We start from the raw sequence: 21969 nt of genomic DNA, 5'->3' as shown, positions 1-21969 counted from the left end.
AAAATAAAATAAAATATAGGTAGTTCTCTAGCGGCATTTCTGCTTTTTCTTTCTTTAAAACCAAGATATTCACTGATGGGGTAAATGGTTTGTTACTTTATGAAATCAGTTTGACTATATATCACATATATCCAGGTAGGTGAAAAAAATAAAAAAATCCATACACTTCTTTTAATATTAGGGAAAAATGGAATCTATCACTGGATAGGGGAAGACCTTCTGAGTTTAAAAAAATGGGGAAAAAAATCACAGAAAACATTAATTTTGAGTAATTTAAGTTTTAAGTTTTTGTTAAAAAAATTTAAAAGGCAGAGTACGTGGGGCACCTAGCTGTCTCAGTCAGTAGAATGTGGAACTTTTGATCCTCAGGTTGGGAGTTCAAGTCCCATGTTGGATGTAGGATTTACTTAATAATAATTAAAAGGAAAAGGGGTGCCTGGGTGGCTCAGTCGGTTAAACAGCTGTCTTCAGCTCAGGGATCCTGGGGATCCCAGGATCCCCAGAGTCCTGGGATCAAGCCCTGCATCGGGTTCCCTGCTCAGTGGAGAGCCTGCATCTCCCTCTCCCTCTGCCTGCTGCTCTGCCTACTTGTGCTCTCTGTCAAGTAAATAAATAAAATCTTAAAAAAAAAAAAAAGGCAGAGTACGACAGTAAGACAAATATGACAAAATATATATCTCTTATGTTCTAAAATCTCATACAGATTCATTTTTTTCAAACCCGACTGTGACACTGATAGATAAGTGAGCGAAGTATATGAATGAACAATTCACAATGCAGGGGGTATCATTACTATGAGAAAACCATTCAGTCTTTCTAAAAATTTTAAGAAATACAAATGAAGTCAAGATGTCAGTTTTCATTTGTCATATCTATTAAATTTCACTCCTCTTGGGAGCATAATTTAAAACAGCTCTTTGGAATAAAATTTCAAATAAAAAAAAACCTTGAAACTATGTAAATGCTTTGGTATCGTGATTAGTATTCTAAAGAACCCAGCTGAAAAAAATGTATGAAGGACATGAAGAGCAAATTTGCAGAAGAGGGAATCCATGTGGCTAAAAAGTACAAGGTTTCAGTCTTTGTAGTAATTGGGGAAGTACAAATTAAAATCATGATGAGATTTAAGTTCATATCTGTTACGCTTGCAAAAACTGGAGATTCTGATAATACCAAATGTTGGCTAAGACTATATAGAGTAAGAAAATTCTTATAGTTTGTTTTTGGGAATATAAATTGATTATACCACTTTGGAAAACATTATGGCAGTATCTAATAAAGTTTAGGATTTGCACATACTATGACTTAGTACTTTCATTCTTAAGAATATCCCCTGAAGGGCACCTGGGTAGCTCAGTTGGTTGGTTGGTTAAGGGATTACCTTCAGCTCAGGTCATGATTCCAGGGTCCTGGGATTGAGCCCCGCATCAGGCTCCGTGCTCAGTGGGGAGCCTGCTTCTCCTTCCCCCTTTGCTCTGCCTGCTTGTGCTCTCTCAGTCTCTGTCAAATAAATAATTAAAAAAAAAAAAAAAAAGAATATACCCCTGAAAAACCCTTGCATTGTCTACTATAAGGTTGCATATATATGAATAAGAATATAAGAATATTTATAGAAACATCTTAAAAAATAGTAAAACCTTGGGATGAAAAAACTGAATGTTCATCATCAGAAGAATGTGTTGAAGAATGCTACAGTGAATTTTACCATTCAGCAAAATGGCAAAACTGTACACAACTCAGTGTACCTCACAATATAATGTTAAGCCAAAGAAGCAAAATGAAAGAAATACGTACAGTAGCATATGTTTGTCGGAACTTCTCAAACTAAATTTAAGACCTGTGAATTTTCTGTATATAAGTTACATCTCAAGAAAATATTCATACAGTGTAATTCCCATTTATGTCAAGTTCCAGACCAGGCAAAATAAACATGAATTGTTTATGGATGCATACATATGGGGTGAAAGTAATATCATGATTAAATATTAAACCTTTGAAAAGAAAGGGTGTGGGATGAACAGAATGAGTTACACATCCAAGAATAATAATATATTTTTTTAAATATCTGAGGCAAGGGGGCCTGAGTGGCTCAGTTAGTGAAGTTTCTTCATTTCAGCTTAGGTCATGATCTCAGTGTCCTGAGATCCAGCCCTATTTTGGGCTCTATGCTCAGCCTGGAATCTGCTGGGGATTCTCTATCTCCCTCTGCCCCTCTCCCCACTTACGCCCTCTCTCTGTCAAATAAAATAAAATAAAGCCTAAAAAATAAATATCTGGGTCAAATAAGGCAAAATATATTAAAGCTGGGTCATGGGTAGACCAGTTCAGTATATTCTTTTGTGTTTTTGGAACACTTTATAATTAGTTTGTTTCTGAAAACTTTTTTTTTTCTTCTTTTTTTTCAAGGGTTTTATTTATTATTTGACAGAGAGCACAAGTAGGGTGAGAAGCAGGCTCCCCACTAAGCAGGGGGCCTGATGTGGGCTTGACCCAGGACAGGACCTGACCTGAAGGCAGACACTTAACTGAGACACCCAGGCACCCCTGTTTATGAAAAATTTTAAGAACAACTTCATTGAGATACAGTCCACATCCTGTATACAATTTATGCATTGAAAGTGTGTAATTCAAAGGTTTTTTTGGTGAATTTAGAGTTGTGTAGGCATCACCACAATCAGTTTCAGAACATCCCCCCCACCTTTTTTTTTAAAGCTTTTATTTATTTATTTGAGGGAGAGAGAGAGGATGAGAAGGAGGGGCAAAGGGAAAGGGAAGACAGCCTCCCAGCTGAGCAGGGAGCCCAGTTCAGGGTTCAATCCCAGGACCGTGAGATCATGATCTGAACTGAAGGCAGACGCATAACTGACTGAGCCACGCAGGCGCCCAGTTTCAGAACATTTTCATCACCATAGAAAAAACAGTAATAGTCACTCCCCATTTCCTTTCAACTCTCACAGGCCTAGGCAACCACAGTCCGCTTTCTGTTTCTGTGGATTTGCTTGTTCTGCACGTCACGTAAATAGAATCCTATAATATATAGTTGTTTTTACCTAATACGTTTTCAGGATTCATTCATGTTGTAGCATATATCAGTATTTCATTTCTCTTTATTACCAAATAATAATGTCAGTGTATGGATATACTACATTTTGTTAATCAGTTATTGTTTGAATTGTTTCCACTTTTTGACTACTAAGAGTAATGCTGCTGTGAACATTCAGGTACAAGTTTTTATTTGTATGTTTTTATTACTCTTGATATATACCTAAAAGTAGAATTGTTGGGTCCTTTGGTAACTCTGTTTAACCTTTTGAGGAACTGCCATATCCTTCTAAAACAGGTACATAGTTTTACATTCCCACCAGCAGTGTATTGTTTATGAAATTTTAAATGAAATGTCTGTAGTTCTTTATCCAATTAAATAGACATGTACTGAGTATATGCCATTATATGTGAGGATCTGTGTTATATGTACTGAGTCATAAGCAGAAATGTAAACTAAGCAGTAATTGTTAGCCCTAAAGCAGGTATCCCCTATGCAGTAATTTTGCGTAGTGTAATTGTTATGTAAAGAAAGTACTGTGGAGCAAGGAGGGAATGTTAGTCCTGAGTATTGAAAATCTAGAAAACTTCTCTGAGGAGTTCACCTTGAGGGGCACATGGCTGGCTCAGTCAGTAGAGCATGACTCTTGATCTCAGGGGTTGGGAGTGTGAACCCCATTTTGGGTATAGAGATTGTTTTGAAAAAAATTGAATCTTTAGGGGCGCCTGGATGGCTCAGCTGGTTAAGCAGCTGCCTTTGGCCCAGGTCATGATCCCAGAGTCTCGGGATTGAATCCCGCATTGGGCTACCAGCTCCATGGGGAGTTTGCTTCTCCCTCTGACCCTTTCTTCTCTCATGCTCTCTCTTACTGTCTCTCTCTCACATAAATAAATAAAATCTTAAAAAAAGAAAAAAAATCTTCAAAAGAAAAAGTTTATCTTGAATATTTTATATTAAGAACTTTTAATGATAGAGACCAATACTTTTTTTTTTTTGCCTTTTTGTTTTTTAAAGTTTTAAATTATTTTTATTAACATAAAATGTATTATTTGCCCCAGGGGTACAGGTCTGTGAATCGTCAGGCTTACACATTTAAGATCAATACTTTTATTAGGTGAAAAATAGTTTCAAATGTTTTAAATACTCTAATCTCAAATATATTATAAAAATAGAAAATATAAGACACACACTGAATTATTAATGGCAGTAGTAGGTGGAATTACAGGTGACTTTCTTCCATAGACTTCAAATTTCTACCAGAGGCATTGTATTTTTGTATTCAGGGAAAAAAGCATTAAAAATAGTAAAATTTGGGGCACCTGGTTGGCTTAGTTGGTGCGATTCTTGATGACGGGGTCAGGAGTTTGAGCCCCACGTTAGGTGTAGACCTTACTTTAAAAAAAAAGAGAGATAAAATAATAAAAATTAAATTGTCATAGACTTAAGTCTCTCATATCCTATGAGAGAAATTATGGTTTAAAAAAAGTTTATACTTTATGGGGCACCTGGGTGGCTCAGTGGGTTAAAGCCTCTGCCTTTGGGTCATGATCCCAGGGTCCTGGGATCGAGCTCCACATCGGGCTCTTTGATCAGCGGGGAGCCTGCTTCCCCCTCTCTCTCTGCCTGCCTCTCTGCCTACTTGTAATCTCTGTCTGTGAAATAAATAAATAAAATCTTTTTAAAAAAGTGTTATACTTTATAATTACCTCATTCTTTTTTTTTCTTTTTTTTTTAAGTTTCATGCAGAAATTTATTTTGACCATGACTTACAAAGTTACGTTCTTGTGGATCAAGGTAGTCAAAATGGTACAATTGTTAATGGAAAACAGATTCTTCAGGTGAGTGTGTATATATTTATTACTTGCACGTAAGTCTTAAAGAATGCACTGAAATTTTTATTCTGAAGGCCATAGTTGTTAAACCTAAAATTTGGGTCAGATTACTATTCAAGCCCAAATGCATTACATGAAAGGGGATTCCCAGATAGGGCTGAAAAAAGTATATAGCAAGTGGATACTTAACTCTTTTTGAGTTTTATCTTCTAATTATGGACTTATGCCTTATTTTAGAAGTAAATGCATTTTAAAGCTCTTCAGAGTAAATGGTCTTACAGTAACTTAAAAGGCACTCCTTTTTTTGTATTTTTAAAAAAATTGTTTAAATGAAAGTGTTGCTAAATTGGATACTCCTTGAAGACAGGGCCTATGTCTATCCAGTTAGCTCTTGTATCACCAACATTTGGCAAGATGCTTGGCACATAACATATGGAAGAAAGTAAATGGAAGAGGGTGGGGAAGTCCTTAGTCTATAAGAATAAAGAGTGATACAAAACTGAATTATCAGAAAAGAAGAGAAAAAAAGGGAAATATACACCTAGCCCCTTAATATTTCATCTTTTTGACTGTGATGGTTATTCATTTTGGTAATAGATTGTTTGATGTTTGGGTTGGGTATTTCTCTAGGATTACGCATGGAGATGAGATTAGCGGGTTTTGATAATATAAAAGAAGTTGCTCAGTTCAGGTATCTTCTCCACTAGTTGAACATTGTATCATCCTCAAGTTGTGGAAATGTGTGCTGTGTGTACATATGTGTGTCTGTCTCATTGAGAACCATCCTAAATATTTTTTTGTTCTAATCAGATATTACTTAGAGTAGACATAAAATAATTTTACGTAACTCTCTTGGGTTTCTGTGTTGTAATTTTTTCCTTTAGCCTAAAACTAAATGTGACCCTTACGTCCTTGAACATGGTGATGAAGTGAAAATTGGAGAGACCGTACTGTCTTTTCACATCCACCCTGGCAGTGATACCTGTGATGGCTGTGAACCAGGACAGGTTAGAGCTCACCTTCGTCTTGATAAGAAAGATGAATCTTTTGGTATGTGAAACATACTGTTATATGTAAGCATGATAACTTTTCTGTTGAATTCACTGGAGTATTCTAAAAAACTATAAAGTATCAACTACCAGCTTCATATTTAATTGATGTAATACTGTATTGAGATACATTTATATTTTAGTGAATATTATCACATGAGACTAAGAAATGACATATATTTGAAATTTGAAACCTAAGCTAGTCGATTATGATTTTAATAGATTTTTTCAAGCTAGTAGATTGTGATTTTAGTTAATTTTTCTCTGCAACAATTTAGTTGTGCTATTATAGCATTAGGTTGCTTTCTGACCCATAAGGTAATTATTAGCTATTTTTGCTAATAAAGTTTAATAGGCTTTGGAAGCAGCATGGTAGTGATAGCTAAATGTCCTTCAAAAGGTTAATTGTGACTAGAGTGAATTGTAACTAGAGTAAATTGTAACTAGAGTGAAGATTGGTTTCCTTTTGACTTCTATTTACGGATATGAAAAAGTCATCCATAGTTAAACTCTGTCATATAATAATATAATAGGCCGAGGTATTAAGAATTGATTGATATGTTTTCTTCCTCCATCCATCCATCCATCCCTCCCTCCCTCCCTCCCTCTCTCCCTCTCTCCCTCCCTTCCTTCCTTTCTTTCTTTCTTTCTGATTTTACTTACTTGAGAGAGAGAGCAAGCTTGAGGGACAGAGGGAGAAGCAAACTCGCAGCTGAGCAGGGAGCCCAGTGTGGGTCTTGATCCCAGGACCTGGGGATCGTGACCTGAGTTGAAGGCAAATTCTTAACTGACTGGGCCACCCGGGCACCCCAATATGTTTGCTTTCCCTTAGGAAAGCAACAGAACTTCTGTTGCTCTATTATCTATCTATCTATATATACCATTGTTTTCTATAACAACACTGTAAGAGGTTGTTATCTTACTTAAATCCACTCCTCAAAGGCTTTTAAATTTTGAATAAATACTTAGAACCAGTAAGAAGTTTTTTTTTTAACATCGTTTTCCCCCAAATGCCAACTGTATGTGTTCATTATATTTTTTTTTTTTCTGATTCTAGATGATGAAAATGAGTATGGTACATTACACAGTAATGTGAATCTTAGATTCGGTGACTTTTACTTGCCTATATTCCTTTAGAAAATTAATAATATTTCTGCATTCGAAATTCCATTATAATAATCATATCGGAAAATTAAGATGTTTAGTGTTCTTTTGTTACCTATACAGTAGCATTCCTGTAGTCTTTGGGACTTGGTTTACTTTCCAAGTAGATTTAGTTACCAAAATGCTGAAAGGACATCACTGCAATCCAAGATTCTTTTATATTAATGTTTATTTGAACTTTTAGTTAAATGCAGATGGATAGTATTAATTTTTTATTATTAAATAACAATATTAATTTTGTGTAAAATCTATCAGACTTAGAATTTTTTCTTTTAAACCAAACTCAACTTTTTCCTTTTAGTTGGTCCAACACTAAGTAAGGAGGAAAAAGAGTTGGAAAGGAGAAAAGAATTAAAGAAAATACGAGTAAAATATGGTTTGCAGGTAAGGATGTTAAATACAGTTAACATTTGTTAATTATGCATCTGGTTTTGAGTAAAAATGTTTTTAGATATACATAGTCCATTTTATATATAGAAATATGGCTGTTTGGAATGATTTCAAGATTTATGTAATTTCTTTTAGTTGGTTACTATTTACTTCAACAACTATTGAGGCTGGAGTATAAAAATGGTAATAATACCCAACATTCAAGTAGCCACTTTTGGTTTTTAAAAAACTTGGATTAAGATGGTGCCATTGAAGAACATTGTTGGAGTACTGGTACTGATCCCAAAACATACTTTAAACCACAGTAATTAAGACAGTATAGTATTGGCATAAAGATGAATAAGTCAAGGGAACAGAATAATGAGTCGATAGAACAGATAATAGAATAATGAATAGATTCACAGACAGATACGTAGGTGTGTATGAGGGGATATGTGTGTGTGTGTGTATGATTTTCAACAAAGGTATAAAGGCACTTTGGTGGAGAAAGGAGGGTCTTTCCCAACAAATGTGTTGGAGCACTTGGACAGCAATACGCAAAAACAAACAAAATAACTTTGATCTTATAATGTATAAAAATGAACTCAAAGTGGATCATAAATACAAATTTAAAACTTCAAAGTTTCTAGAGGCAAAGGTTTTTTTAAGATACCTAACACCAAAAGCGCAATCTATAGAAGGGTAAATTAATAAATTGTACTTCCTCCAAAACTTCTGTTCATCCAAGGACACTATTTAAAAGAATGAAAAGACATGAGGCCCCTGGGTGGCTCGGTTGGTTGAGAATCTAACTCTTGACCTCAGCTCAGGTCTTCATTTCAGGATGGTGAGTTCAAGCCATCACTGGTCTCCACATTGGGCGTGGGAACCTACTTAAAAAAAGAGAATGAAAGATAAGCCACCCACTCGGAAAAATATTTACAAATCCTTAATCTGATAAAAATCATAGATCTTGGGGCGCTTGGGTGGCTCAGTCTTTAAGCATCTACCTTTAGCTCAGGTCATGATTCCAGGGTCCTGGGTCGAGCCCCACATCGGGCTCCCTGCTCAGGAGGATGCCTGCTTCTCCCTCCTCCACTCTCCCTGCTTGTGTTCCCTCTCTTGCTGTGTCTGTCAAATAAATACATAAAATCTTTTAAAAAATAAAAAAAGAAAATCATAGATCATATCTGGAATATATAACAAAATCCTAAAACAATAAGAAAACAATTTGTGTTTATTTATTTATTCATTTTTTATTTTTCTAATTTTTATTTAAATTCTAGCTAACATACAGTGTAATATTGGTTTTAGGAATAAATTTAGTGATTAATCACTTAAGTATAACACCAGTAATCATCATAACAAATGCCCTCCTTCATACCCATCACCCATTTAACCCATCCCCCCCACCCATCTCCTTCCATCAACCCTCCCTCTGTTCTCTAGTGTTAGGAGTCTCTTGTATTTTGCTTCTGTCTCTCTTTTTTTTCCTTCCCATATAGTCATTTGTTTTTTCTTACATCCCACATACAATTGAAATCATATGATATTCATTTTTATCTGAGTGACTGACTTCGCTTAGCATAATGCACTCTCATTCCATCCATGTCCTTGCAAATGACGAGATTTCATTCTTTTTAGTGGCTAAGTAATATTCCATTATATACATACACACACACACACACACACACACACACACCCCACCTCTTCTTTATCCATTAATTGGTTGATGGATACCTGGGCTCTTTCCATAGTTTGGCTATTGTTGCTAACGCTGCTATAAACATTGGGTGCATGTGCCCCTTTGAATCTGTATTTTTTTTATCCTTTGGGATACATAGCCTACTAGTGTAATTGCTGGATCGTAGGGTAGTTCTATTTTTAACTTTTCGGGAAATCTCCATACTTTTTTCCAGAGTGCCTGCACCAGTTTGAATTCCCACTAACGGTGTAAGAGGGTTTCCCTTTTCTCCACATCCTCGCAGACATCTTTTGTTCCCTGTGTTAATTTTAGCTGTTCTGACAGGTTGTGAGGTGGTATCTTGTTTTGATTTGTATTTGCCTGATGATGAGTGATGTTGAGCATCTTTTCATGTGCCTGTCAGCCATCTGGATGTTTTCTTTGGAAAAATGTCTATTCATGTCTTCTGCCTGTTAATAAGAAAATAATTTACAAATGGGCAAAAGAGAGGCACCTGGGTGGCTCAACTGGTTAAGCGGCTGCCTTTTTCTCCTATCATAATCCCAGGGTCCTGGGATTGAGCCCTGCCTTGGGCTCCCTGCTCAGTAGGCAGCCTGCTTCTTCCTCTCCAACTGCCCTTTTCCCCTGCTCATGCTTGCCCTCTCTGTCTTTCTCTCAAATAAATAAGTAAAATCTTTAAATTTAAAAAATGAGCAAAAAGGGGATGCCTGGGTGGCTCAGTTGGTTAAGTGTCTGCCTTCAGCTCAGGTTATGATTGCAGGATCCTGGGATTGGGCCCCACATTGGACTCCCTGCTCCTCAGAGAGTCTATTTCTCCTTCTCCCTCTACCCCCCAACCTGCTTGTGCTTGCTCGCTTGCTCTCCCTCCTTCTCAGATAAGTAAAATGTTAAAGAGGTATTGAGAGTGAGGGAGAGAGAACAAGCAGGGAGGAGGGGCAGAGGGAGAGAGAGGGAAGCAGATTTCCTGCTGAGCAGAAAGCCCAGTGTGGGGCTGAATCCCAGGACACTGGGATCATGACCTGAGCCGAAGGCAGATGCTTAACTGACTAAGGCATCCAGGTGCCCCAATAAAAAAAATCTAAAAAAAAAAAAATAAATAAAAGTGAGCAGAAGATTTAAATAGACACTTCACCAGTGCAGATGTACAGATGGCAGCTAAACACATGAAAAGATGTCTAGTATTGCTGGGAAGTTGCAAATTAAAACCAGGTAAAAAGACTGTCCACATCAAATGTTGGTAGGCACATGGAGAAGCTGGAATTCTCATATATTGCTTGTGAGAATATAAAGTGGTGCAGTTGCTTTGGAAAATAGTAGTTTTCTTGGGGCGCCTGGGTGGCTCAGTGGGTGAGCCTCTGCCTTCAGCTCGGGTCATGATCTCAGGGTCCTGGGATCGAGTTCCACATCGGGCTCTCTGCTTGGCAGGGAGCCTGCTTCCCCTTCTCTCTTTCTGCCTGCCTCTCTGTCTGTTTGTGATCTCTATCAAATAAATAAATAAAATCTTTAAAAAGAAAAGAAAAGAAAATAGTAGTTTCTCTGAAGGTTAAATGTATGCCTACCATGTGATTCACCATTCTACTCCCAAGAGAAATGAAAGCATATGTTCATACAAAGACTTAGAAACAAATGTTTATGATGGTTTTTTCTTTCTTTTGAAAATCTTTTTAAAAAATTTTTATTTTTTTTTTACCAAAGTATAGTTGACATATAGTTGACGTGTTTTACCATGTTTTACCAACATAGAGTTGACAACACAGAGTTGTCAGTTTCACATGGAAAACATAATGACTTGACAGTTCTGTGCATTACGGGATACTTACCACAGTAAATGGAGTTACCATCTGTCACCATATAATGTTACCAAAATATTATTAATTATATTCTCTATGCTGTACTTTTTACCTCCCTAACTTACTTATTTTATGACTGGAAATTTGTATCTCTTAAAACCCTTCACCTATTTTGCCTACCCCCACCTCCCCATTTCCCCCCCTCCCCTCTGGCAACCACCAGCTTGTACTGTATTCTAGTTCTCTGTTGCTAGTTTTTGTTTGTTTTTTAGGTTCTATATATAAGTGATGTTATGTTGCATTTGTCATTCTCTTGACTTAATTTCACTTAGCATATTAACTTCCATCCATGTTATTCCAAAACACAAGATGTCATTTTTAATGGCTGACTAATATACGTGTGTGTGTGTGTACACGTCTGTGTACACATCTTTTTTTTTTCTTTTTTTAAGATTTTATTTATTTATTTGACAGACAGAAATCACAAGTAGGCAGAGAGGCAGGCAGAAAGAGGAGGAGGAGAAGCAGGCTCCCTGCTGAGCAGAGAGCCTGATGCGGAGCTCCATCCCAGGACTCTGGGATCATGACCTGAGCCGAAGGCAGAGGCTTTAACCTACTGAGCCACCCAGGCACCCCTGTACATCACATCTTCACCCATTCATCTCTTGGTGAACTCTAGGGCTGCTTCCATATCACAGCTATTGTAAATAATGCTGCAATAAACATAGGGGTGCTTGTATCTTTTCATATTAGTCTTTTCATTTTCTTTGGGCAAATATACAGTAGTGGAATTCCTGGATCCTATGGTATTTCCATTTTTAATTTTTTGAGGAACCTCCATCCTGTTTTCCATAGTAGTTGGACTAATTTACATTCCGATCAACAGTGCGTGAGGATTCCTTTTTCTCCACATTCTCACCAACACTCTATTTCTTGTCTTTTGCATACTACCCATTCTCATCCGTGCGAAGTGGTATTTCATTGTGGTATTAGCAGCTTTTTCTCTAGTAACCAGAAATAGGAAAAAACTCATGTATCTATCATGAATGGATAAACAAATTATGGTATATCTATATGGTCAAATACTCTTTAGCAATAAAAAAATGAGCTGATGATACAGGCTGCAGTATGGAATAAATCCTAAAATAATTATGCTGAAATAAAGAAGCCAGACAACATGAGTATATGTGCTATATACATCCATTTATATAAAATTCTAAAGAGAGCAAACTAGCATATCATGACAGAAAGATTAGTGGTTGCCTGGATACAAGAGAGGCAAGAAAGGCTCTCTAGGGGTGGATTACAAAGAAGGTTGAGGATACTTTTAAGGGAGATAGATTTATTTATTATCTTGATCATGGTGATGGTTTCAAAGGTATATACAAATTTCAGACATATCTAATTGTGTATTTTATGTGTAACATTAATTATGTATTGTTAATTATCACAATAACATTTTTATTTATTTTTTTAAAAGATATTATTTATTTATTTGACAGAGAGAGATCACAAGTAGGCAGAGAGGCAGGCAGAGAGAGAGAGAGAGAGGAGGAAGCAGGCTCCCTGCCAAGCAGAGAGCCTGATGTGGGGCTCGATCCCAGGACCCTGAGATGATGACCCAAGCCGAAGGCAGAAGCTTAACCCACTGAGCCATCCAGGCGCCCCGACAGTAACATTTTTAAGAAAACATTTTTTAAAAAGTAGATGAGGAAGGTAATTAGTATTCCATTTACATTTGAGGACCTAAGCTAAGGGTCACTCAGCTGCTAAGTGGCAGAATTAGCTATGGAATCTAGGTTTTTTTTTTTTATATTTTATTTATTTTGTTTTTATTTAAGTAATCTTTACACCAAACGTGAGACTTGACCTCATGACCCGCAGATCAAGAGTTGCATGCTTCTCTGACCAAGCCAGCCGCGTGCCCCTGGAATCTAGGGCTTAAGTGCATTTGTCCAGTGGTTTTAAAACTTCATGAATTTGTGGGAAAAAATGCTGCCAGAATAACATATTTTTCTGCCAGAATAACATATTTTTCTGCAGAATTGTGTTTTTTGTTGTTAACTTTCACACTAGGAAAAATCATAATAGAAAAAATATTGAGGGGCTAATTTGGAAGGAAAATAGAAGATAATAAGGAGAGGATAAAATGTTTTCTCAAAAGTTTTAACTCTCTTATCTTCTGGGGGGAAACCTATTAGGGTTGGTGGTTCTATATTTTTCTTCTCCCTTTAAAATCAAAATTAAGTAAAAATTTCTGTGGTACTTACCTTGAATTTTATTAACATTCCCTAGCATCTTTCAGGGATTTATATAAAGATCAACAAGTCAGAAGAAAGGGAAAGAAAGAAGCCTTGAAGCCACAAGCGAAATTGACTACCTCTTCTTTTGTGCCACTGCTGTGTCTTATGCATACTCATTGTCGAACCAGTCAGACAATAGCATACTGAAAACAGATGTGTCTGCCTTCTGGGATTACAAAGTTCTTTGCATACCACACCTTTTATTCAGTAAATATTTCTTGAGTGGCTGACTAATCATATAAATGGAGCTATATCAAAGCAAAAATCTATTTTAATTGCCATGGCAAAAGAGTACCTGCTCTTTTCCACTTTTTAAACACTTTCTACCTTTTTCCCTCCTGAGGGATAACACCTAACTATTTTAGGTCTGTTGGAACTTTCAGTCCCTTAGAGAAAAGAAGTCATCAATGTTTTGCCAAACCCAGGAGTTTTACATATTTCTTTGAATACTGGCAGTTCATGAGAATATGCGTACACAATACTAACTCAAAATGTACTATATATTCACTTACGATTACATACTACAATTTATATGTGATTTATATTATCTTCTATATGCAGTTTATGTTCTACAACTTGAAGTAATATAAACCTTTCAAAGGAGATAGAATGAAAATAGCATACTCTAACATAATTGTCTTAATTTATGTCATAGCCTGTTTTAATTTGTTTTAATAGAGACTACATTGAACCATATTTACCGTAAAGTAAATACACAGTTCATTTTTATGTATCAGTTTGTTTTCTTCAATGAATATTTCATGTTTATAAAGAATACAGACTATGAAGATGAAAAGGCATTGAAGAATCCAAAATACAAAGATAGAGCTGGAAAACGGAGGGAGCAGATTGGAAGTGAAGGGACTTTCCAAAGAGATGATGCTCCTGCATCTGTTCATTCGTGAGTACTAAGTTTTAATTTCAAAACATTCTTTGTACTGTAATCACATTCATAGAGTAGTGTGACTTATAGGACGATATATACTGGTAATTAGTCTTTAAAGGAATGGTTCTTTTTTTTTAGATTTTATTTATTTATTTGAAAGACAGAAATCACAAGTAGGCAGAGAGGCAGGCAGAGAGAGAGAGGAGGAAGCAGGCTCCCCGCTGAGCAGAGAGCCCGATGCGGGGCTCAATGGATCATGACCCGAGCCGAAGGCAGAGGCTTTAACCCACTGAGCCACCCAGGTGCCCCTAAAGGAATGGTTCTTTTTTTTTTTTTTTTTTTTTTTTTTTAAAGATTTTATTTATTTGACAGAGAGGGATACAGCAAGAGAGGGAACACAGCAGAGGAGTGGGAGAGGGAGAAGCAGGCTTCCCACTGAGCAGGGAGCCTGATGTGGGGCTCGATCCCAGGACCCCGGGATCATGACCTGAGCTGAAGGCAGACACTTAACGACTGAGCCACCCAGGCGCCTCCCTAAAGGAATGGTTCTTAACAAGATGGAAATACTGTCTCTATTTACATTTTCTTTTAATATTAGAATTCCATTCCATAGAAGATTACTTAGCATATATGAGAGTACTAATACTTAAACAGACATATATACACATACCTAACATTCTAGCCATGCCCTTGAGTGAACTTTTTTTTTAGAGAGCCTTGAATCTGGTGGAGTGGGGGAAGGATGGGCAGAGGGAGAGGGAGATAGAGAATCTCAAGGAAGCTCCAAGCCCATTGCAGATCCCAATGCAGGGCTTAAGCTCATGACCCAAGCCAAAATCAAGAGCTGGACATTTAATTGACTGGGCCATCAGGGGCCCCTGATTGAACATATTTTTTATATACTAGATATTTTAAAGTTTGGATTAGTAAGAAATTAGTATGAACTGTGTTTTGGGGGGGTATTTTTTATAATTATTTTAATACTCACCTACTTTTGTTCTTGTTGACTCTGAAATACTATTTTTCTTACTTATTTTTCTTTGGTTCATTTTTTTTCTTTTGGTAAAGTAGCACTGATAACATGAAAAATGTGATTTTTGTGGCCTATATGATATGGCTATATTTCTGCATTTGGTCATATACTAGCATTTTTTTTCCAGAATATGAATTCGGGGTTTAATTAGAATTTAAATCTTTTGTGTAAGACTGACAACTAACCATAAACTTTGATTAAATGTATTTTATTAATTCTAAAATATAGTACTTGGATAGAGTTTTAGTTACATATATATGACAGCAGTGTTTTCTTAATGGTACATAAAATAGCAGTGCATCTTGCATCCATCAACCTTGATGAAATACAGCATTATGAATTAGATATATAAACAACATGATGATTTTTTTAAGTTTAATATTTTTTATATAATTGCTGGAAAATACAAAGATAGCATTAAATTAGAAGGCAGAAATAAAAAATGAAATACATTGGTCTGACATTGCTTGGTTTACTGTTATTGAGCTAATTTAACATATTTTGTAGAACTGAAAATATAGTGTGATGGAACATAAAATTAAAATATCCTTAAACTAGCAGAACATAAAATCATAGAACAAAATGCAAATAGTGAATGAGAGAGTTTTGTTTAATTTTACTTTTATTTTTCTATTGGTGTATAATTTATATACATAAAAATATACAAATGTAAGTATCACTATCAGTAACATATTTTAAGATTACACATTGTAGAGTATACATTTCTTGGTCAAGAAATAGAAAATGATCAGTAATCCCCAGAAACCTGCCTCTCCTAATGCCCCCTTTTCATCACTAATTCCTGTTTCCTCCCTTAAGACAACCACTTTCCTGACTTCCAGTAGGAACAGATTCATTTCACTTGTTTTTGAATTTTTAAATATACGGGATAATTCGGTATTAATTTGTGTCTGAATTCTTTTTGTCCAACATTACTTTGTTAGGTATATTTTATTTTCAGTGCTGTATAATATTCTCTTGCATATTCATGTAACATTTTACCATTGATAGACATCTGGATTATTTCCAACTTAAAGTTACTAGATTTGTGACAGAAACATTGCCTTTTTTTTTTTTTTTAAGATTTTATTTATTTATTTGGGAGAGAGAGGATGATAGAGAGAGCATGAGGAGCAAGGTCAGCGGAAGAAGCAGACTCCCTGCCGAGCAGGGAGCCTGATGTGGGGCTCGATCCCAGGGCTCCAGGATCACGACCTGAGCTGAAGGCAGTCACTTAACCAACTGAGCCACCCAGGTGCCCACAGGAGAAGCATTCTCATACATGGTTGTTTTTTTTTTTTGTGCACCAGAATGTTTTTCTTTTAAGTAATATATATAAGAGAATTTATTTAACTGTATTAGGTAGGCCAAACAGTTTTCTATAGTATTTGTACCACTTACTTTTAATTTATTAGTTTATTATAAATGTGACCTACATGGCCTTTTCAAAATCAACTATCTTCTTAATTTCCTTTAAAGTGAGATTACTGATAGCAACAAAGGTCGGAAGATGTTGGAGAAGATGGGTTGGAAAAAAGGAGAGGGCCTAGGGAAGGATGGTGGAGGAATGAAAATTCCGGTAAGATGAGTGTTTTCTTTCATTCTTTATTCGTACAGCAGGTGTATTTACTGTGTACTTGCTTTGTACCTTAGTGCCAGTAATATAGTGTCAAGCACAAGTAGACATATTACTGTCTTTGTGGCATTCATAGTTACCAAATACACACACACACACATCACATTGTTTTGTGTTGTTTTTGTTTTTGTTTCCTGGTGGGTTTTTTGTTTTGTTTTTTTAAAGATTTATTCATTTAAGAGAGAGTGAGAGCACAAGCAGGGGAGGGACAGAGGGAGACAAAGAGAGAGAATCTCAAGCAGACTCCTCACTGAGCACAGAGCCCTGCATGGGGCTCCATCTCAGATCTGAGCTGAAATGAAGAGTCAGACGCTTAACCGACTAGCCATCCCTGCACCCCCACAGTGTTACTATACCAACAGGCAGATCCTGTATCTGTTTTAGATTTAAGAATCAGGTGATGTAACAAGCAATAAAGGGAATAGTGTCTGGAAAACAATGCACTAATTAATTTTGCAGTCCCCATGGTTCATCAGAGGTTTAGATTATCTTTTACAAAAACCTTACAAGGTAACATGATTACAGAACTTTTTTGGTAATTATCTGGTGCCTAAGGAAATAATGGATGGATCAGTGTGAGGGTTAATGTGAATTTTCTCACTTATTGAGGTACAATGAGAAGAACATGGATTTTATAGCCAAACCTACAAAATAGAATTATTTTGTTAGAATAGGTGTTCTATCACTTACTAATTGTGTGACTTAGGGCAGGTTTGGACTTCAGTTTTCATATGTAAAAATGGGGATTATAAGAACTGTTTTCCTAGGGGTATTTCCAAGGTGAAGCTAAAGCCTTTAGTATGGTGGCCAGCATACAGTAGGCACTCAGCACGGGTAGCTTTTAATAGTTCTGAAAACAATCAGAAGTCCTGCCCCTCATCTTATGAAAATACTCAAGTTCTATTTGTGGCTCTTATTTATTTATTTTTTAAGATTGATTGATTTATTTTAGAGAGCATGTACGTGCAGAGCCCAATGCCAGGCACAGTCCCACAACTGTGGAGATCATGAGATCAACCCATGAGATCATGACCTTAACCAAAACTGAGAGTCGGTCACTTAATCAACTGAGCTAGCCAGACCTTCCTCTCTTTATGACTCTTCATGTTTGATCTCCGCTTTTACTTTCTTAGGCAAGGCTAGAGCAGCAGTAGGTTTAAGTATGTCCATTGCCTTTTCTTCTTCTTAAGGTGGGATGGCAGCCTCTGTGGCATCTTGGTGAAATTTGGTGGCTACTCTTTAAGGAGTACTCTGTTTTCTTTACAGTGTCCGCTGTAGTTACTGATAAGCAAGACAATGTAGATGAATGGCTTCAAGTTCTATATAGAATCATGTATGCATTCCTGCATGTGTTTGATAGATTTGACAGGTTTATCTTTTGCATCAGTCTTTGTAAATCAAAGAATTAAAGTACCAAGTTAGGTATAGCAAATTTCAGTGTATTTAGACTCTATAGTGAATCCTCTGCTCAATTTTGGTAACAGATCCAGCTTCAACTTCGGCGAACACATGCAGGCTTGGGGACCGGCAAACCATCTTCAATTGAAGATGTTCACATTCTTCAAAACAAGAGCAAAAAGAATTGGGAGAAAGCACGAGAGAGGTTTGCTGAAAACTTCCCAGAAACTAAATCTCAAAAAGATGTGCCAGGAACCGTCCCTTGGGTCAAAGGGACCATAGAATAAAGGTTAGTCATAGAACACAATTTAAGCTTTTTTTAATAAAGAGTTTATAAACTCTTATTTTATTGTAGAACTTTTCCCTCCAAATGAGTCGGTGGCGTGAGGGAACTATATCACAATATACCCCCTCATGATTCAGATATGTGTAATAAACTGTGGTTTGCAGCTTTTAAAAAAACATTTTTTTAAAATTAATAAATAGTAATTAGGTTATGCTGTGAGCAGACTAAAGTTCACAGGGCACGGCTGAGCTTATCAAACTGTTATTTTATCTTGTCATTTATAAGACCCATTTAAGCAAAATTCATATATTCAGTAATGATTTGTACATTTGTCCTTGTCTCCATGTATTCATTATTATAAGATATGCAACAAGAGAAACATCAAAAATTTATAAAAACAAGTCTGATTATATGCATCCTTGTTTATGTCCTTTAGAACTTAGATAAAAAATGTTGAGAACACAGGGATAGTGGTGCATAAATTTTATTATTCTTGAAATATTCTAAGTAATATAATTGAACTAATGAACAGGTGATATGTTATAGAAAATTAGTCTTTCATTGTTTTCTTCTGTGAAGAATTTGTTGATTTGTACTATAAAACATTTACATTTGGTTTGTTTTATAGCTGAAATATTTAGATATGAGCAATTGAGTACAGTATTGAAATATTCCATGTGCTGGTATTTATAGTTTTGATAAATCCCATTGCTGGCAATGGAGTTGTGCCAGAGAAATCTGATTTCTACTGCTAAGGGATTGCCTAGCCAAGGCCTCAAACACAAGATATTTGTTGAAAATGTCTTCAAATGCAATAAAAACATTATAACATCAAGAAGGTGATTCCTTGAACCAGTGTTTTAAACATATTGGTCTGCCTTGAACTCAGGACCAGCCAGAATTTTCCTCTTCCAGTTGGCAGAGCAGTAACACCAGGATAACTTGCAGTTTCAGAGAGAACTGCAGTGCAGCCTTCTGAGTGCAGATGTCGCTGCTCTGCCAGCTATCACTGTTCTGTTCCGTTCTGTTCAACTTTTCTCTCAGCTTTTTGCTGAGAAATTATGCTTTTCTGGCAGTGAATAGAAGCTAAAGCTCCCTCATCTACTATAAAGAAATGTCTTCAAGATTTAGAAATAGGAAAAGAAAATTTGAAAAAAATTATATAATGGGAGAAGATAATTCAGAAAGAAAGGCTACGTGCTGGAATTTCTACTCTGATTCGTACAGGGTACTTAGGAAGAAAAGGGCATGGTGGGGAAAGAAAAGTAAATACATTACTAAAGATGAGACATAGACCAAATGAATTGTCAAGACTCTGTGTGTCTAAGCTGGGATAATCAGAGGTCCTATAACTCCAAATCTGCAAAAAGTAATTTTCTGTATCCTTCCTATCCGCCCACACACCCTGACACTTACATATTTTCACTGAACTTGAAGACAACAGGAATATTCTGCATTCTTTTTTCTAAAATAGAAAAAAATTGCTCATTTAAATGTGGTTCTGGTACTGGTGCCCTGTATATAGGTAATAATATAGGAGGCCCAAATTAGAATTGTGGTAGATTTCACTCATTAAGTAAAGTATACATTGTATATATACTATTTCCCATTTTTATTATTAGATTGTGGAAGGCTTTTTTCATTGCTTTCTTTTGTTAAGAAAATGGAGACTTGAAAATGGTGATAAAAATTGAAATATATGTGATGTTTGCGTTATTAAAACCCTTTGCAGATCTAAAGTCTCAGGGCTATACTGTATGGTGGTTAAAGGACTGAATAATGTCTGGGTCTATTTCCATTTGTGAAATAAGAATAATATTTATCTCATGTCTTTTGAATAGAAAATGAGAAGATGTATATAAAAGCACTTTGTAAACTGTAAAAGTAGTATGGAGATGTAAGCTTCTGTTTGTTTAGAAGCAAAGATGTGAATTATGTACAATTTGGATTACACATAAAATTGTTTTGTGTCTCATTTTAATTATTTATTCACACAGTATAAATTTATTATAGTAGACTTTAAGGTTTTTTTTTTTTTTTTTTAAGAATTTTATTTATTTATTTGAGAGAAAGAGAGAGACAGAGACAGAGCTGGGGGGCAGGGACGCGGGGTTGGGAGAAGCACACTGAGCTTGGAGCCTGATGTGGGGCTCTATCCCAGGACCCTGAGATCATGACCTGAGCTGAAAGCACTTAATGACTGAGCTATCTAGGTGACCCCCCCCTTTTTTAAAAAAGACTTTATTTGAAAGACAGAGCATGAGCAGGGGGGATGAGGGAGAGGGAGAAGCCCTAAGGGTTTAAGTGGAGCTACAGGTTGCTGAATTCTGAGAAATCCAATATCTTTCATTTTTACCAGAACATGAGAAGCTGGTAAAATTTGAGAAATCATAAACATTAAAGTAAACTAACAGAAGTTGTTTTTTAGAATTAAATAGCTAGGTAGCACTTTTTCTCAAAAAGAGGATTCCACTCCCCCCCCCCCCGCTTTTATTGTTATTTTAATTTTTTTTTTTTAAGATTTTATTTATTTATTTGACAGAGAGAGATCACATGCAGGCAGAGAGGCAGGCAGAGAGAGAGGAGGAAGCAGGCTCCCTGGTGAGCAGAGAGCCCGATGTGGGACTCGATCCCAGAGCTCCGGGATCATGACCTGAGCCGAAGGCAGCGGCTTAACCCACTGAGCCACCCAGGCGCCCCGTTATTTTAATTTTTTAAAATATTTTATTTATTGATTTGAGAGAAAGCACAAGTGGGGTGAGGGGGAGAGGAAGAGGGAGAGGCAGACTCCCTGCTGAATGTGGAGGCGGACATGGGTCCACCCCAGGACCCAAGGATCACAGCCCAGTCCAACGTCAGATACCTAATCAACTGAGCTACCCAGGCTTTTAAAAGTTTTTATTCTGGTGTTTCATTTTTATTCTTATGAAATTTAATCGCTCAGCCAAATCAGATACCTTCCAACTTCTTGTGTAAAAGATTATGTCTTAATTTGGCACATTTTCCAAGAGCTCGTAAAAGAAGCTAGAAATCTCAAATAAGGGAAAGCAAGAGCTGTCAGAGATTGTGTAGAAACGTCATCCCATCAAGTTGCAGGACAGAGGGATGTGCTTGGCAGGGAGCCAGCAAAGCATTTCTGGACCCAAGACCTAAATTAAAGGTGTTCGCAGTGTTTACCTATCATCTTGTCTTAAGCATGCTTCTTATTTTTGTAGAGCATCACTTATATCTCTGCTCTGAATCTTTAATCTGAAACACTTTTACTTTTTCAGATTTTAAAGTGGAAATATATACATAATTTGGATTCTTCAAAATGAGTTAGTGTTTATGTGTGTGTATATGTGTATCAGAGCCCAGGCTTTCTCTCTGCCTTTCTGTTTTACTGATCTTGGCATTGGTTAATGGCCTGATAGTTGCACATGACTTGGAACTCCTCTGTCATTATATTCATGTCCAAAACAGGAAGAAAGGGAAA

The 21969-nt window shown here is 36.4% G+C and overlaps 1 protein-coding gene across 4 annotated transcripts in view; it reads left to right on the top strand.

Annotated features, from left to right (window-relative positions):
* AGGF1 (angiogenic factor with G-patch and FHA domains 1) overlaps positions 1-21969 on the top strand; it is a 59897-nt gene that overhangs the window by 19089 nt on the left and 18839 nt on the right. For 3 of the 4 annotated variants that reach the window (XR_004283935.1, XM_032335908.1, XM_032335909.1), the window contains exons 9-14: positions 4780-4881; positions 5760-5925; positions 7390-7472; positions 14029-14156; positions 16654-16753; positions 18295-18497. Coding sequence is in view for 3 of the 4 variants with exons in the window: in XM_032335908.1 (XP_032191799.1) it covers positions 4780-4881; positions 5760-5925; positions 7390-7472; positions 14029-14156; positions 16654-16753; positions 18295-18495 (780 nt within the window). In the remaining variant the exon portion in view is untranslated. Of the gene's footprint in view, positions 1-4779; positions 4882-5759; positions 5926-7389; positions 7473-14028; positions 14157-16653; positions 16754-18294; positions 20512-21969 lie in introns of those variants that run through there. The other variant, XM_032335907.1, reaches the window with a different exon arrangement.

Source organism: Mustela erminea, chromosome 3 (genome assembly GCF_009829155.1).
Source record: "Mustela erminea isolate mMusErm1 chromosome 3, mMusErm1.Pri, whole genome shotgun sequence".
NCBI classification, from domain to species: Eukaryota; Metazoa; Chordata; class Mammalia; order Carnivora; family Mustelidae; genus Mustela; species Mustela erminea.
The sequence above is the reverse complement of the archived record's forward strand: the minus strand, read 5'-3'. Positions and strand labels throughout refer to the sequence as shown.